This window comes from Phacochoerus africanus, chromosome 8 (genome assembly GCF_016906955.1).
Source record: "Phacochoerus africanus isolate WHEZ1 chromosome 8, ROS_Pafr_v1, whole genome shotgun sequence".
Lineage (NCBI taxonomy): Eukaryota > Metazoa > Chordata > Mammalia > Artiodactyla > Suidae > Phacochoerus > Phacochoerus africanus.
Genome location: NC_062551.1, coordinates 4,516,240 through 4,531,306, shown reverse-complemented (window position 1 = coordinate 4,531,306; position 15,067 = coordinate 4,516,240). Strand labels below are relative to the sequence as shown.

The following is a 15,067-nucleotide window of genomic DNA, read 5'->3' as shown; positions in this document are numbered from 1 at the left end:
AGATTTTTAAGGAGCTCCCGTCGTGGCGCAGTGGTTAATGAATCTGACTAGGAACCACGAGGTTGCAGGTTCGGTCCCTGCCCTTGCTCAGTGGGTTAACGATCCGGCGTTGCCGTGAGCTGTGGTGTAGGTTGCAGACGCGGCTCGGATCCCGCGTTGCTGTGGCTCTGGCGTAGGCCGGTGGCTACAGCTCCAATTCGACCCCTAGCCTGGGAACCTCCGTATGCCACGGGAGCGGCCCAAGAAATAGCAAAAAAAAAAGACAAAAAAAAAACTGTTTAAAAAAAAGAAGACAACTGAACTAAAAAGTGGGCAAAGGACTGAAATGGACATGTTTCCCAAAATGACATAAAAATGGCCAATAAACATGTGAAAAGATGCTCAACAGCCTTACTCGAGGGAAAAGTCAATCAGCACGAGCTCGCATCACCCCCCCAGGCTGGCCAGCCTTGAAAAGATGGGAACAATTAAGTGCTGGTGAGGATGGGGAGAAGCAGGGACCCTTGGACGCTGCTGGTGGGAAGCTCCCAAGGTGAAGCAGCTCTGGGAAAAGGGTTTGAGGGATCGTGAAAACCTGAGGCACAAAGTGAGGCTTTACTCCTGGGTATGAACCCAAGAGAAAGGAAAAGCTACATACACAGCAGCAACAGTCCATGGATGCTCAAAGCGAGACTGCTCCCGACAGCCCCAAAGGGCAAGCAGCTCAGCTGCTCTGCAAGTGGGGACACACAAAGTATGACTCATCCACGTGACAGGGTGCTCTTCGGGCACAGAAAAGAATGAGCACCGAGACAGCTCCAACACGCATGAACCGCCACAACTGGCTCGGTGAAGGCAGCCAGCTCCCCAAGGCCGTGGACTGTACGACGGTGCCATTTATCAGAACAGGCAAATTCCCAGAGAGCAAACCAGCGGCTGCCTGGGGTTGCGGGGGAGGAGGGAGAGGCCGACTTGCTACTGGGTGCGAGCTTTCTTTTGGAGCTGATGAGAATGTTCTGGAATTACAGGGGTGTTGTGGCCCAACCTTGTAAATACACTCAATACCACTGAACTGTACCTTTTTAAATGGGAAACTGTGTACCATGTGAATTCTATCTCAAAAAGAAGTTACCAGTCCGATTCAGAACCCATTCCAGGCTGTCACCAAAGAAACGGACGGGGAAAGGGCTGGTTCCACACTGCTCTGAGCGTCAGACAGGTAATGCGTATTTATTGAAAATTTTCTTCACCGACAATGGTGAAATCAAGACCCAAATTACAAAACATGATGGCAGCTGATACTTATAAAAATAAAGCGAAGGGCTATGTTTCACAGATTTGTGCGAGTTTCCTTCCAGCCTCAGGCTATCCTTTCATCGACAAGGAGGTCACGGCATCTGGGGCGTTCCTCACGATGGGATAGTAAAAACTGCATTCCACCGACAAAAAAATAGCTTTGCTTCCAAACCGTGCGAGTCTTTAAAGTGACGTTCTCCAACAATAAATATAGAAAAGAGCCGTGACCCGCGTAGCTCCGCTCGGTCAGAGCTGCTTCTTCCCCGACAGCCCTGGGACGCTGCCCGAGTCTTTGGTGCACGCGGCGGCCGGTGAGTCTCCGTCCAGGCTGAGCCCGGGGCCCCTCACCGGGCGCCGAGAGCCTGCGCCGCTGGCCGGCCGGGGAGGCCGGCTCACAGCCAGCTCGGGGCGGCGGCGGGCGCCCCCCCGGACGGCCCAGACCCCGCTGCCCCCGCTGCCTCTCCCGGGCGGCCGTCACACCGAGGGGGTCTTGGGCGGGTGGGCCTGCTGCATGAGCTGCGGGCGCTTGACCCTGGGCTTCCTCCGCTTCGGCCTGCTCTTGGCCTTGTTGATCTGCACCACGAAGAAGGCCAGGACCACCATGGCTCCCAGGAAGGCGAAGACGGGAATGGTCTGGCCCACCTCCTGGTTGTAGCGGCCGGGCATGATCCCTGCAGGGGGACAGCGGGGTCGGTCAGGACGCACGGCCGGGGCCCTGTGCCTGCGAGAGGGGCCGCACCGGATGCACAATGCGGACTCATCCCACGAGCTGCACTCGCAGGCCAAACCCAAGGTGTAAACCTTGGCTCGAGGGGCCCAGACAAAGGGCCAGAGACCAGAGCAGATGAGCAGCTAACTGGGCAGAGGCGGCGGGGGCGGTCTCCGCGCCAGCTCCTCCCCGTGCGCTCCTCAGAGACCAGGGCAGCCACTCTTCTGCCACAGATCGTCTCTGGTGGGGGGGCGAGGGCGGGGGGCGTTTCTGCTCTCATGAAAGCAAGAGAAGACGGACACGTCTGGATGCTGGGGGGAGGGGAGGGGTGCAGGTGTCACACTGGCTGCACCCGGAGGAAGAGGGAGGCCGCCGGGCAGCAGCGGAGGGGGCGGGTGGCCACGCCCCCTCCACCCAGTGGTCGGAAACCAAGAGCAGCCACTGGAGGCCCCTCGGGTTGTGCTGGCACATGGCTCTGTCAATTGAGTGATGCTGGGGTTCCAGAACTAGCCAGCTGTGCACCCCGTGACCTACAGGCAAGGCCCTCAGAACTGTGACGTCAGCACACAAAGTTCCCAGGGCTGGAGCAGAAGAAGCGCCCCTGGGGAGCTGTAAACTCTTACAAGAGCACAGGCATTTGCAGAGCAGGAGAGGAGCCCACACTCTCCTGGATGACTTGCTCCAATGGTCCCAGATAAGGGACAACCTGCCCCAGACAGTCTAGTCAGGCCAAGAGCCATTATCTGTGTAGGGGACATTTGATGTCCCTTAGGGTGAGGGTCCCAGGCCAGGGCTGGGGTGGAGACTCAGCAGAGGCACCTGGGGGAGGGCTCAGGGGCCAGGCTGGACAGCCGGCCACCGTAAAGGAGGTTTAACTTGGAAAATTCAGGAAGGGTTTTCTAAGAGACTGCAATGTGTTATCTTCAGTTCTGCTTTTGGCCTTGTTGGTCTGTGCCACCAAGAACGCCAGGACGCGTGGCTCCAGCAAGTCACAGCAGGAACGGTCTGGCCCCTCCTGACGGCGGGGAAGGAGCAAGACCACTTTTAACAAGGCAGCATTGAGCCCAAGCGCAAAGCGCCCAAGAACTGACCTCCAGGAATGTCCCAGGCGCCACTCTCTCCGGGGGACAAGGGTCTCACTTGAGGGCGATTCGATCGAAAGTTGGGTAACACCACTTTGTCCAGGTCGATGGAGAGTAACTTCTGGTGTTTCCAAAGGTTACTTCAAGAAAACGGATTCAAACAAAATAAAAATAAGCAACCGTACTAGCCTGGGAAGCTGAGCCAATCCCTAAGGAAGAGAAAGTGCTTTAAAGAGAACTGGGAAACGACGTGCCACCTACATCTACCTAAGGCAGCTGTGACAGCTGGAGGGACACTTCCAGGCACGTCAGAGTCCGCGCACACGACATTCAGTTCTGGGGGCGGGGGTTATACCACCACCAACAGGCGCGTGGCTCGGCTTAAGCCGGAAACGTCACCAGCAGGAGGAAAGCAAAGTGCACGTCAGCCCCAGAAAGGAGCCGGCGGACACAGGCGCCGAGGCCCGGTGAGCAGACAGGGTCCAGCTCGAAGGGCGGGGTCTCCACGACGAGGCAGCAGGGCCAGCGGTGCCCGCTCTCTGACGGACGCAACCAAGGTGGCGACCTGGGCCGGCAGCCTGCCACCACCTTTGTCCTCAAGGGCACCACTGTCAGGAGGGAAAACGGGGCAGACACGCCAGCAACAGAGCAGCGGAGGGAAACGACCCATGGGAGTGAGGGAGCAGCCACTGCCTGCCTGCCTGCCTGCCTGCGGGCCAGGACGTGCTCTTGGAGAGGCGCCGGCCCGGTTCTGACAGCACTGCCATGATGACTGGGCTGAGAACTAAAGAACCGGTCCAGGCCCCCACAACTCCAGCCGAGGAAGAAAGGTGGGACCCTGCCAAGAGCAGCCCGCGGGGACCAAGGGGACAGCAAGCGCGCTGGCTGAAACCCTGAAGCTGCTCGGCCTGCGAGGAGGCGAACGAAGAAAACAGGTTTGCCAACTGTGACCTGCCCCCTGCTCTGTTTCTTATTCGACTGGAAATTGCTGGCCCGTCCCTTCCTTCGCAAAGCCCAGTGAAGGCACACACGCTCAGCCCTATCGGAGGTCAGCAGGAAGCTGGCAGATGCTGGCGCCGTAAAGAGGATTTCTGAACAAGAAAGAGATAAGCTGCTATCGTGCACGTCCAGCTGGGCAACTGCTTGCAAAGTGCCGGGGAATAACAACCTGTTCTATTTTCTATGATTTAACTTCATATCTCAGGTTTAATGAGTCTGAAAATTAAACTGACGATGCTACGTTGTGGGAGCAAAGACGTTTAAGCTTTATAACCTGCAGATGAATAGACACGCGGCTGTACGTTAATCCTCACAGGTGCCATCCCGTTCCAGAATGTGACTGGCACGGAGCAGTCGTGGTGACAGCAGACCGTGTTACCATTTGAGAATTTCACAGTGCCCCGAGGGGAGGACAGAGGCTAGCCTCACCTGGGCCCTCGTGGCTCTGACACCCTTGCAGCTGCTCCGAGTATGGACACCTGGCCCAGGACAGACCCTGGGAAATGAGTCCTGGTTTCAGCGACAGAGTGGACACCTGCACTCAGCCCTGAGCCTTTCTGGGGCTGTCTGGAGCTGTCTGACGGTGTCCCACAGCTCCTCAGAGATTCAGAATCTAGGAGTTCTCTTCTGGGGCAGCAGGTTAAGGACTGGCCTTGTCACTGCAGTGGCTCAGGTCACTGCTGTGATTCCGATTCCATCCCTGGCCCAAGAACTTCTGTATGCCTCAGGCGCAGCCAAAAACCAAACCACTCAGAGATTCAGAATCCAGACCTCGATCTAGGTTGCTGAGGACTGAGAAAACTTCCGACAAGATGTGAGATAAAGGTGAAGCCTGGTGAGGTATGAAGAAGGAACCCCTGAGTGTGACAGTGAAAATCAAATTCTAGGAGCTGCGTGCTGGATCAGCATCCTTGATGGGCCGGGCTGGTACTGGATGGACTGTGTGGGGTGGACGCCCGATCCCAGGGGCAGTTTTCTGTTTCTCAGGCTCCGGGTGGCACCGCGCAGGGTAACTGGGTTTCAGGAACCTTTGCCGACAGCGACTGTCCCTGGAGGGAGAGCTGCCAACCTCGGCTAGAGTTAACGTCTGGTTTGAGTGAGAGGATAATGATAGATTATAAATAAATCAGATGTAGAAACGGAATCTTATCAGAAATGTTCATGTGATGGAATGTTAATTGGGATGGAAAAGTACTCAGTACTGAAAGCGTCGGGAAGAAAAGTGCTGAAGAGAAGACAACAGCGTGATCCCACAACGCTTTCTGTTCACGACGACAGTAAAGCAAAGGAAGCTCCTGCAGGCGTCCTCCTCTTGGTGGCTCGCAGGGTGCCCAGTGGCCCTCTGGCTATCGCAACACCTGCACACGCTGAGACGCACGCAAAGCGCCTGGTGGGGAGAGACGGCAGGAGCCTCCTGCGTGAGGTGCGCTGCTGGGGGGGAGGGACAGCTGCCTGCGGCATCGCTCAGGGGCCGGGGAGCGGGGGGGGGGGGGGGGCAGGGCTGTGCCCAGGACATGGGGCTGTGCCAGGACCCCAAATCTCCTGGCCAGAGCAGGATGCTGTCCCGCTGGGGCCAGGGATGCTGAAGAGAGAAACAGAGCGAGTGAGCCAGGGAAAACTTGGAACCAATGGACCGAGCCAGCTGTTCTGCCCACAGAGAAACGGCAAGGGTAACCCAGTTTCTGAAAGGAAATGACACCAATGAAGAGGCTGGGGTTAACAATTCCATGGAGAAGCAGGCTAATCAACAGCATCTGTGACCTGGTTCAAGGTCACACTTCCAGGGACAATACTCAGCACAGGGCGAGGGCACAGACATAACTCCAGGCCTGGTAACAAGCCAGGACCCAGATCTACTCCCTAAGTCTCTGCCCCCTGGTGGGTCAGAGAAAGGCCCTGTCTGTATCTCAGATCAACACCATACAAGGGGAGCACTCAGCTCCTGAACCCCAAACTAGAGGAGCCAAAGCTTCCCTTCCAGGCACATCACTGTCATATCACAGCTTTTTAAGCAAGAACCAACCAAACCCAAAGAAAAGCTCATTACCCAAAGCACTTTCTATGCAAGATGCCACCAGGGGCGTAATTCTAAAGGTCACTTTGGGGGCTTGCTCATTTAGAAAACCATCACGGAATGACAAGCTAGATTTGATTATTTGATAACGGTGTCAGTAAAATTCCATTTGCTCTTATTAAAAAAAAAAAAAAAGAAAAGGCAATGAATCATAAGCCCGGCAGAAAAAGCAGAATAACACAGGACACCAACCTGGGAGCCGTCTCGTTCAAAGGCTGTGGCTTGGCCCATGACAGGTGCGGACAGGCCGGCAGCGCCCGTGGCTCGGGGCCTCCCAGCCGGGCCTCCAGGACCTTGGAGTACCGGTGCAGGTGGTTTCCTGGGCAGCACCCGGGCGACAATGGGACCATCGTTGTGCAGAAGATGCAGAGGCAAAACGAGGCTTCATTAGCGGTCTGCTTCCTGGCCGTCGCGCCCACTCCCCTTGCTGTTAACCTGTCTGCCAGGTGGTGCCAGGAGCGAGGCCTGGCTGTCCTTTCCCAGGTGATGTGCTCACAGCCGAGGGGGAGAGAACAGATCAGGACAGCTGCTCCCTCCCAGGTGCCCACGCTGGATGCACAGCAGCGGCAAGGCCACCTCACTGACCACAACCACACGCGTGAAGCTCCACTTCAGGAGTCCAACCTGCAGACGCGCTCCGTGGACAGCTTTCTCTTTTCAAATATTTTTCCTTAGCACCCCACCCCCCGCCAGGAGCACGTTCAGAATTCACAATTCCTTTGTTTCTCAGGGCTGTGCTGTCCCTTACTGTGGCCACTGCCCACGTGCAGACACTGAACAACTGAGATGGGATGGATGGGCTCACGTTTAAATAAGAGCCTCTGGCCTGGAGAGCTGAAGAGTGTTTCACTCTGTAACCATGGCTGCTGGGAAATTCAGAACAACACCCACCATGGCCCACACTGTGCGGCTACGCAGCCCGTGAGGAGGGAGGTCAGGCCCTGAGTGCCCAGCCGCTCAGGGGCACTGCTAGGCGCCCAGGGCGGGTACTAACTTCTCTCGCCTGTTTCTTCTTCCAGGAACTGGGAAGAAGGATCTAGTTGGGTTCTGGGAGGACTCAGAGTGTGAGGCATGGAAAGCAGCCCCGGGGCTGGTGCCTGGTCCCTGGTAAGCGCTCAAAATGCTGGCTGCTCCTCCCGAGAACCCGGAGCTCGTGGCTCATCTGAGCAGACAACACCCTCTGGCTCAACCAGGGTGGCCCTCGACACTCGCCCTGCCCCGCCCTGCCTCAGCCACGGCCACTCACCTTCCATCCTCTCCGGTGGCGCTAAGCCCGCTCCGCTGGGGGGACGCTGCCGGTCCCCTGAGTGGCTGAGGCTGGGGGGGGTCACCCCATACGACGTGAACTGCAGGAGCGCGTCCAGGAGCCAGAAGCAGTCTGCAGGTGCAGCGACATGCTGTTAGCAAGCAGACTTTTTTAAGGCAGCCTCTACAGGATAATCAAAGTCAGTTCCCAGAGGAGGTGGGCAGGGGCTGGGAGAAGATGAGGTCACAGTACACTCCTCTCCGTGAGCCTCACTCCCAGCCCCCGGCTCGGGGCGGCCGCACGGCTGCACGCAGGGCTGCCCCGGCGCCCCTCTGCCCTGGTCCCTCAAGGTGAGGACAGACAGCAGGACCACGTGACACCAGCGGGAGGAGAACTGCCCAGAGAACGAGGCCCCAAAGCTCCCGCCAATGCCTGAAGGCTGTCCTGGGGGAAGGATCTGGGTTTTCACGTGAGGGCGGAGCCAGGACCCCGATGTGCGCACCACAGGGAGGGGGGGTTCAAGGTCAACCCAGTGCGGAGTCTAGTAGCCAGGGCTGCCTGGACTCAGTGGGCCCCAACTTCAAAGCACGGAAGCAAAAAACAGCTGTTCGGGGACATCACGGGGGGCTCAGGGCTGCGCACGCAGGCAGCCTTCCTACCAGCAACCGAGGAGCTGCCCGGCGGACACTTGGCTCACATGAGAAGGACGCAATGAGATACGCGGAAAAAGAGGAGGGGCGCTAAGGACCGACTCCGCCAGCCTGGGTGGGATGCAATTCAGAGCCACTCCGGGAAGCACTGTCTCACGACAGGGCCCTGGGCAAGGGCTCACGGCCCCGAAAGCTCCTGCAGGTGGCCACAGAAGATTAATAAGGACCAGGACAGTCTCTCAGGCATTTATAATTTTTTTTTTTTCGGTCTTTTAGGGCCGCACCCACAGCACATGGAGGTTCCCAGGCTAGGGATCTAATCCGAGCTGTAGCTGCCAGCCTACACCGCAGCCAGAGAAATGCCGGATCCGAGCCAGGTCTGCAATCACACCACAGCTCACGGCAATGCCGGATCCTTAAACCACTGAGTGAGGCCAGGGATCGAATCCGAAACCTCATGGTCCCTAGTCAGATTTGTTTCCACTGCGCCACGATGGGAACTCCAGGTATTTACAATTTTACTACTCTCACCAGAGAGCTCGGGTCTTAAAGGACAATCTCTGTAGAAATAAAAGTTTTCTTTCCACCATGACTTTCACCTTCGCTTGTCATTTCTAAAAAGACCATCCGTGTTCTAAGGCTTTAAAACATGAAATGCTAGGAACGTAGTGACATAAGCATCACGCTGGGGGAGCACGCACAAGACCCCCAGCCCAGCGCTGCAGGCCCCACTCCTGTGCAGCTGGTCACTCTCTGCAGACAGGCGGATACGGCCGCCCACCTCCCGCCTGCCCCAGTCCCCCAAGGACTCAGAAGACTAGGTTCGGGTCCTGGTCTCGTCATGACCTCACCAGGCAGAGACAGAAGCCTTTCACCATCTCTCCTTCCCGCCGTCTCACCATCCCTCCCTTACAAAAGGACAAAGAGTCACGTCTGCGCGTCCGAGCTCAAGGCCCGCGTTAGGACGCAATGAGCTACGCTGAAAAAGAGGAGGGGTGCTACGGGCCGACGCCCCCTCTCAGCTCCCTGCATCCCCAACGATGACATCAAACACCCATCACAACAGCCGAGACTCCCAGGTCTGGGAGGAGAGGCAAGGGTGACTGGCAGGAGAGGGGTGGGTCAGACCCAGAGGGGGCCTGCAGGGCAGGGACTCGGACTCCAGAGGGATGCTGGGCAGGGCAGAAACCCCCGAAGTGGGCCCCCCCCCGCCAAAAAAAAACAGGGCAGTCCTGGCATCTGCCGCCTCCGTGGAGCGGGGGTGGCGGGTGGGGGGGGTGCAGCCTGCGAAGGCAGTTTTGTTTCGCTTCGTTTTGTTTCGCTTTAGGAAACATCTAGGCAAATGTGCGCGAGTCTGAGCAGCGGCGCCTGGCCCACCGCGCAGCCTCCAGCCATTCGCCAGCATCTCAGCGGCGCCTGGTCAGAGACAAGGGGGAGAAGGGACTCGACCCACCCCTTCTCACCCTTCTGTCGGTGACTGTCGTCCAGGCAATTGGAGTCTCCGTACAGCACAATCCGGCCCCCGCCCTCAGCTGGAATCTGATACAGCCCCAAAATGGGGACATTTTCAACCACCGCCGTTTCCTGCTTTAAAACCTCCAATCCTGAAACAGCACAAGAACAGCCATGAGAATTTCTGCAGAGAAATGAACCATCTTCTAGTTGCCCTGTAACTTGACATTTTAGTCCATTTGACAAAAAAACACCACAGTAAACTCTCAGACTCACTCACCACAGGGCAAGCTTTTAGGATAAGTAAAGAATGTTGCAGCAAAGCCCAGGGCCGCGTACACATACACGCCCGACCTCTCCTTGGCTCTGGGGAGGCTGGTGCGCTGTTACCATCCTAGAGGTGTCACTTCTCCCTTTTCAGCCCCAAAGAAAACTTTTTATTACCCTGAAAGGCTCATGTCTTCACACCACACAGAGCGGCAGCCCCACAGTTACAGGCGCTGGTCCCAGGCTTTGTGCTCAACAATTACACGCAAGGACCACCACAACTCGTTTTTAAAACAGAGGCCCACGTTCTTCAATTTAGATGAAGGTACCTGTTCCCTGAATCGCAGAAGCACAGTGCGAATGTCCCAACAGCAGAGCCATCTCACCTCTGCCCACAGACGACGCAGTTCACAACGCCCGCTGGGTCACGGAGCCAAGGCCGCCCAGCCGCCAGGGCCGCAACTGCCAGCGACACCATCACGTACGCAGTGTTACCCCGCAGCAGAGGCGTGCCTCCCGCTGGTGGTGGCGCACATCGTCAGAGCCCCGTGCCCAGGGCGCGGGCCACCCGGGCAGGGCCTGCGAGAAGGCAGCGCCTCCTGCCCTCTGCACAGAGTCCCACCAGGAACTGAGCGGAGGAGCAGGGGGACGGTGCAGCAGGACACACGGAGGGGCAAACACACGCGGCAGCACTGCTGGGCCCCGGGCTCGGACCGACTCTGGTTTCTGACAACAGGTCCTTTTTGATCCGGCATAACCCAGATTCTCAAATCCCTATTTTGTACCCAAAAGATTATTCAACTCAAAGCCTGTTTGGAAATAAAAAGCCCCTTAAAAATTTTAGGATTCCAAGGCAATTAATTATTTCCAGGCTAGCACGACACCAAAATGAAGCCTGCACCCCTACACCTACTCGTGGTTCCTCTCCCCTCACAACAAGGAGCCACCAGACGGCTCCAAGGCGACAAGAAGACCACGGCCTTCACTTGGGGGGACTTCCAGAAGTGACAGTGCCCTGTGAGCAGCGGGTTACATGGTGACCTGGGCCAGGGGACTGGTTAGACAAGACCACTTAGGTGCTTAAAGTCAAAACACGACCTTATGAAAACCAGTGACGAGCTGACTTTGCCTTGATTGGAAGGAAGGAGCCCCTTCCAGGTAACACAGACATGAAGTCAACCCTGCAGATGCAAACACATGAGAAATCCTGCCTTCTCATCGTTTTCAACGAGGGAAACCGGCCCTGACTTCCGATTACAGAAAATGACGCACTTCACCATGAAGGGGGCTTCCACTCTGAAATACAAAAGAGCAACGAGCACAAGGGAACGCGCCAGCCTGTGCGTTTCCCGAAGCCATCGAGGTCGTCGTGCACAGTCCCGCGGCCCCGTGCACGTGAGGGAGACGTGGTGTGGGGCCCCGGGCAGCTGCTGCCTTAGGCAAGGGCGGAGGCACCCCTCTTTGCTCCGAGCACACAGCAGAGTGTCACAGGCGTGAGGGCTGGCAGACACGGCCTCGTCCGCCTTCCCGGGTGACGCCTGTCTGTGGCTAAAAAAGCAAAACTGAAAGGAAAGACCTTTCTTCCCTTCTAATTCTTCAGAGAATTTCAGGAGATTACGCTGTGATATTCTTCATATTTACACAGTTTAGAACTGCAAAGGATAGTCAACGCTTTTCTAAAATTGTAGTAATCAGGCAATCCCATGGGCAGAACAACTGGTGAGCAGTAACAAAAGTTTAAAGCAACAGTGAAGGTAGTTTAAAAAAAATCCACAAATATTCCAAAGTCCCTCTTCTCTGTAGGAAATTCAACTTACTGGGCAGGGGTCACCATCCACATATTCGAGTTATCAGTGAGACAGCGCCTTATCTTCCTGTGTGACCCCAAGAGCCACTACACACTGGCCGCACCTCAAGTACCATCAAACAGGGCCGTGCATTTTATACAAATCCAGATGTTAATGGGGGGGTCTTTTCGGGGGAGGAACATGTTCTGGAATTAGAGGGTGCTGGTGATGGCACAACTTGCAAATACACTGAAAATCACTGAGCTGTACGTCCTCTTCAAAGGGTTAATGCTCCCGTGTGTGAATTACATATACTCAAACTGTGGTTACAAAAGTAGAAAGGGGAGGACCCGCTGCAGCGCAGCGGAAATGAATCTGACTCGCAACCACGAAGATGCGGGTTCGATCCCTGGCCTCATGCAGGGGGTTAAAGATCCGGCATTGCTGTGAGCTGGGGTGTAGGTCACAGACGCGGCTCGGGTCCCGCATGGCTGTGGTGTAGGCCGCCATCTGTGGCTCCGATTCAACCCCTAGCCTGGGAGCCTCCATATGCCATAGGCGCAGCCCTAAAAAGCAGAAAAATTAAAAATAAAAAACACATCAGAAAGGCAACGGGGAACCAAAAAGCCAACGAACAGCATTCCTTACCCTGGTCTTTAAAGGTCTGTGTGATCACTATGCCATCTTCTGGAAACTTAGCAATGCTGCAGCCCGACGCGTAGTACACTAGAAAACAGGTGCTCAGAGTTAACCTGGAAACACTGAACAGGTGCATCAGGGTCTACTCATCTACCCAAGGCCTTGTGTGTTTTTGAAAATGGTTTTTAACCTTGAGAGAGGGGCTGCTATGACTGCCCGGTCACACAGACCACAAAGAATTACCTCAAAGTCCAAGCTAAACACAATATGCTATTAATGGAAGGTTTCTGAGTGGATGTTCAAAGGCGGAGCCGTCAGACGTGGGCTTAAGTCAGGACGAGCCGTGTCAGGGACAATAAGGCTCAGGATGTTGTTTTAGAAACTAGCCACCGAAGTGAACAGAGTGGGGAAGGTACTTCCTAAAGGAGCTGTGCAGAGTTATTCCACACACAGAACTTCATAAATCAGCAGGGACCTGAGGGCTCTTTCCCATCCGGAGGCACACAGGACGTGAAGAATCTCACAGTGGCTCCAGGATCAGGAGTGCTTGCCGGAGGGATTCTATTTGCAAACTGGACGCAGCTAGGCTCCAGCCAGCATTGCAGGCCTCCTCCCCAAAGGCCCTGAGCAATTCGCTCTGCAGATCCCGCTCACGACGTGCCGTGACATCGGGCTCGCTCTCTCTCCGAACCCACACGGCTGCTGCTGGCCCATCTCTGGGGCTGGCGAGCCCTTCTACCAACAAACACAAACCCTTACTGTCATGGTTTGCCAAGGTGAAGTCCCCCTCGTACAGGCCATCGCTGAACCCCATGTTCCAGACCGAGAGCAGCTCGTTCAGGGCTGGGATGTTGGCTCCTCCAGTGTCCGGCATCCACCACTGCCTGTGAAGGTGACGGGTTAACGAGGGACTAGAGCAGCCCACATGCGCTTCATATCTTCACGACAAAACTGATTGCTCCAGCGGAGTCTGGCCTGTCTGCAGTGGGTTTCAGCTAAAGCGAACTGTCTGGGTCTGAGTAACACTACGGTGGAAATGCTCCAGGCAGTGTGCAGAAGAAATCAAAGCTCAGTTTCATGAAACACACTGCCCGTAACTCAAACACACTGCACAGAGAGCCTAGACCCCGAGAGGGTCAGTGAAAGAAAAAACAAGGGTGGAGCTCCCGTCGTGGCGCAGTGGAAACAAATCCGACGAGGAACCATGAGGTTGCGGGTTCGATCCCTGGCCTCCCTCAGTGGGTTAAGGAACCGGTGTTGCCGTGAGCTGTGGTGTAGGTTGCAGAGGTGGCTTGGATCTGGTGTTGCTGTGGCTGTGGTGTAGGCCGGCGGCTACAGCTCAGATTAGACCCCTAGCCTGGGAACCTCCATATGCCGCAGGTGGGGCCCTAAAAAGACAAACAAAATAAATAAAAATAAAAAATTTTTAAAAAGAAGCTTAGGACGTCCAAGTCCAACTCTAAAGAAAGAACGTGTATTACAGGCATGAGACAGTCACAACACACTGGCAACTCTTCATTGATAACTCATCAACTGGGCTGAAACGCACACAGGGTCAGTGAAGAGACAGGAGATCAGAAGAGAAGGAAACCCAAACTTCGAGCTCCAGTGTAAGTTACCCTTTCAATCCGTACCTGGGTCAATGGGCAGGTCCCTGCTTCGCAACCACTGCCGAGAGCATGGCTACAGGGAAGGGAGCTTTCCTACCAGGAGTGTCAACCTGTGTGACAGCCTACGACACCACCGTGGGCCCCAAAAACCAGGTTAAGTCTCTGCGGGGTGGAATTTAATTCCCATAAAGTCAAATTTCTTATCCAAACATCGATTTGTATCAGTACCTCGTGTTTTCATCGTAAAACTTGACTTTCCTCATCACGGACGTGTTGTACCAGTCGCTGAAGACGATGAGTGAGAGGCCATTGTCCACGTCCCTGCGCAGCTTGGCCACCTCCTCGGGGAAGTACTCCTCCTCGCTGTCCACCAGGAGCAGAGTTCCTGAGGGACAGGGCACCCGGATGAGAACGGCCCCCTTACCCACAGGACACCCCCGTTTCAGGATCGCAGCAGTTCGCGGCATCATCATCTCCAGTTACTGGCTTCCAATGTTTGGCCTGTGCCCCTGTTCCGCTTTCGAAGGGGGGTGAAAGAGGCGCAGGGACTGACCGCACAGGACACCAGCCCGCAGCAGCCTGTGGCACGGGCGATGCCCGACGACGGATATTTCGCTTACTTGCAAAGAAGCAAAATTCCCTGCTAGTGTTTAATACGACAAAAGTGCACAACTCTCTTTGTCCCCAGTCATTCTGAGAGCCTCCCATTCCAGCTGAATGTCAGGAATACGGGCTGCTCTCGGGGGCCTGGTCCTGGCCCCCTGGGACCAGGAGACCCTGGCCCGCCCCACGCCCTCCCTGGCTGAGCAGTGCCGCCCGGGCAGCAGCTCGTGGTTGCTCACCGTACTGACTGGCATCGAAGCATGTGAAGGGGGAGCCGAGGACTTCCACGAAGTAGCCCATGCTCCTCAGGTGCTGGTACATGTCCCTGAAGTTGGTGTGGATGTGATCGCCGTTCCTGCAACACAGGAAGCCCAGCACCAGGACCATCAGTGCCTGCTCAGAGGGAAGGCAACCGAAGAGCAGCTCCACCGCCCGCAGAGGCCCGGGAGCCCAGCCCTCTCTGGGCTCCACGTAACATGGGTGTGAACAGGAGAGCCCCTCACGGCAGAGCAAGGACCTCAAAAGGGAAGACAAGGCCCAAGCAAAGCTGTGTAAAGCGCACTGAAGCATCGCTTCGGCGGAGACAGACGTGGCAAAGGCCGGCAGCCGCCTGCACGGGACGAAGCCAGCAGGGGCACAGAGATGCTGGCAGCGACCTCGGGTGGCCACAGGGA

General features: G+C 56.1%; 1 protein-coding gene across 2 annotated transcripts in view; it reads right to left on the bottom strand.

Moving 5' to 3' along the window:
• Positions 1-1,184: 1,184 nt before the first annotated feature.
• Positions 1,185-15,067, bottom strand: part of MBTPS1 (membrane bound transcription factor peptidase, site 1) — a 54,282-nt gene continuing 40,399 nt past the window's right edge. Inside the window, exons 15-23 of one of the 2 annotated variants that reach the window (XM_047793078.1) lie at positions 14,633-14,748; positions 14,019-14,175; positions 12,940-13,064; positions 12,190-12,267; positions 9,499-9,639; positions 7,386-7,517; positions 6,332-6,458; positions 3,076-3,206; positions 1,185-1,946 (exon numbers count right to left, since the gene is read on the bottom strand). In XM_047793078.1, the coding sequence (XP_047649034.1) occupies positions 1,750-1,946; positions 3,076-3,206; positions 6,332-6,458; positions 7,386-7,517; positions 9,499-9,639; positions 12,190-12,267; positions 12,940-13,064; positions 14,019-14,175; positions 14,633-14,748 (1,204 nt within the window). In that variant the 3' untranslated portion in view covers positions 1,185-1,749. The remainder of the gene's footprint in view (positions 1,947-3,075; positions 3,207-6,331; positions 6,459-7,385; positions 7,518-9,498; positions 9,640-12,189; positions 12,268-12,939; positions 13,065-14,018; positions 14,176-14,632; positions 14,749-15,067) is intronic. The other variant, XM_047793079.1, reaches the window with a different exon arrangement.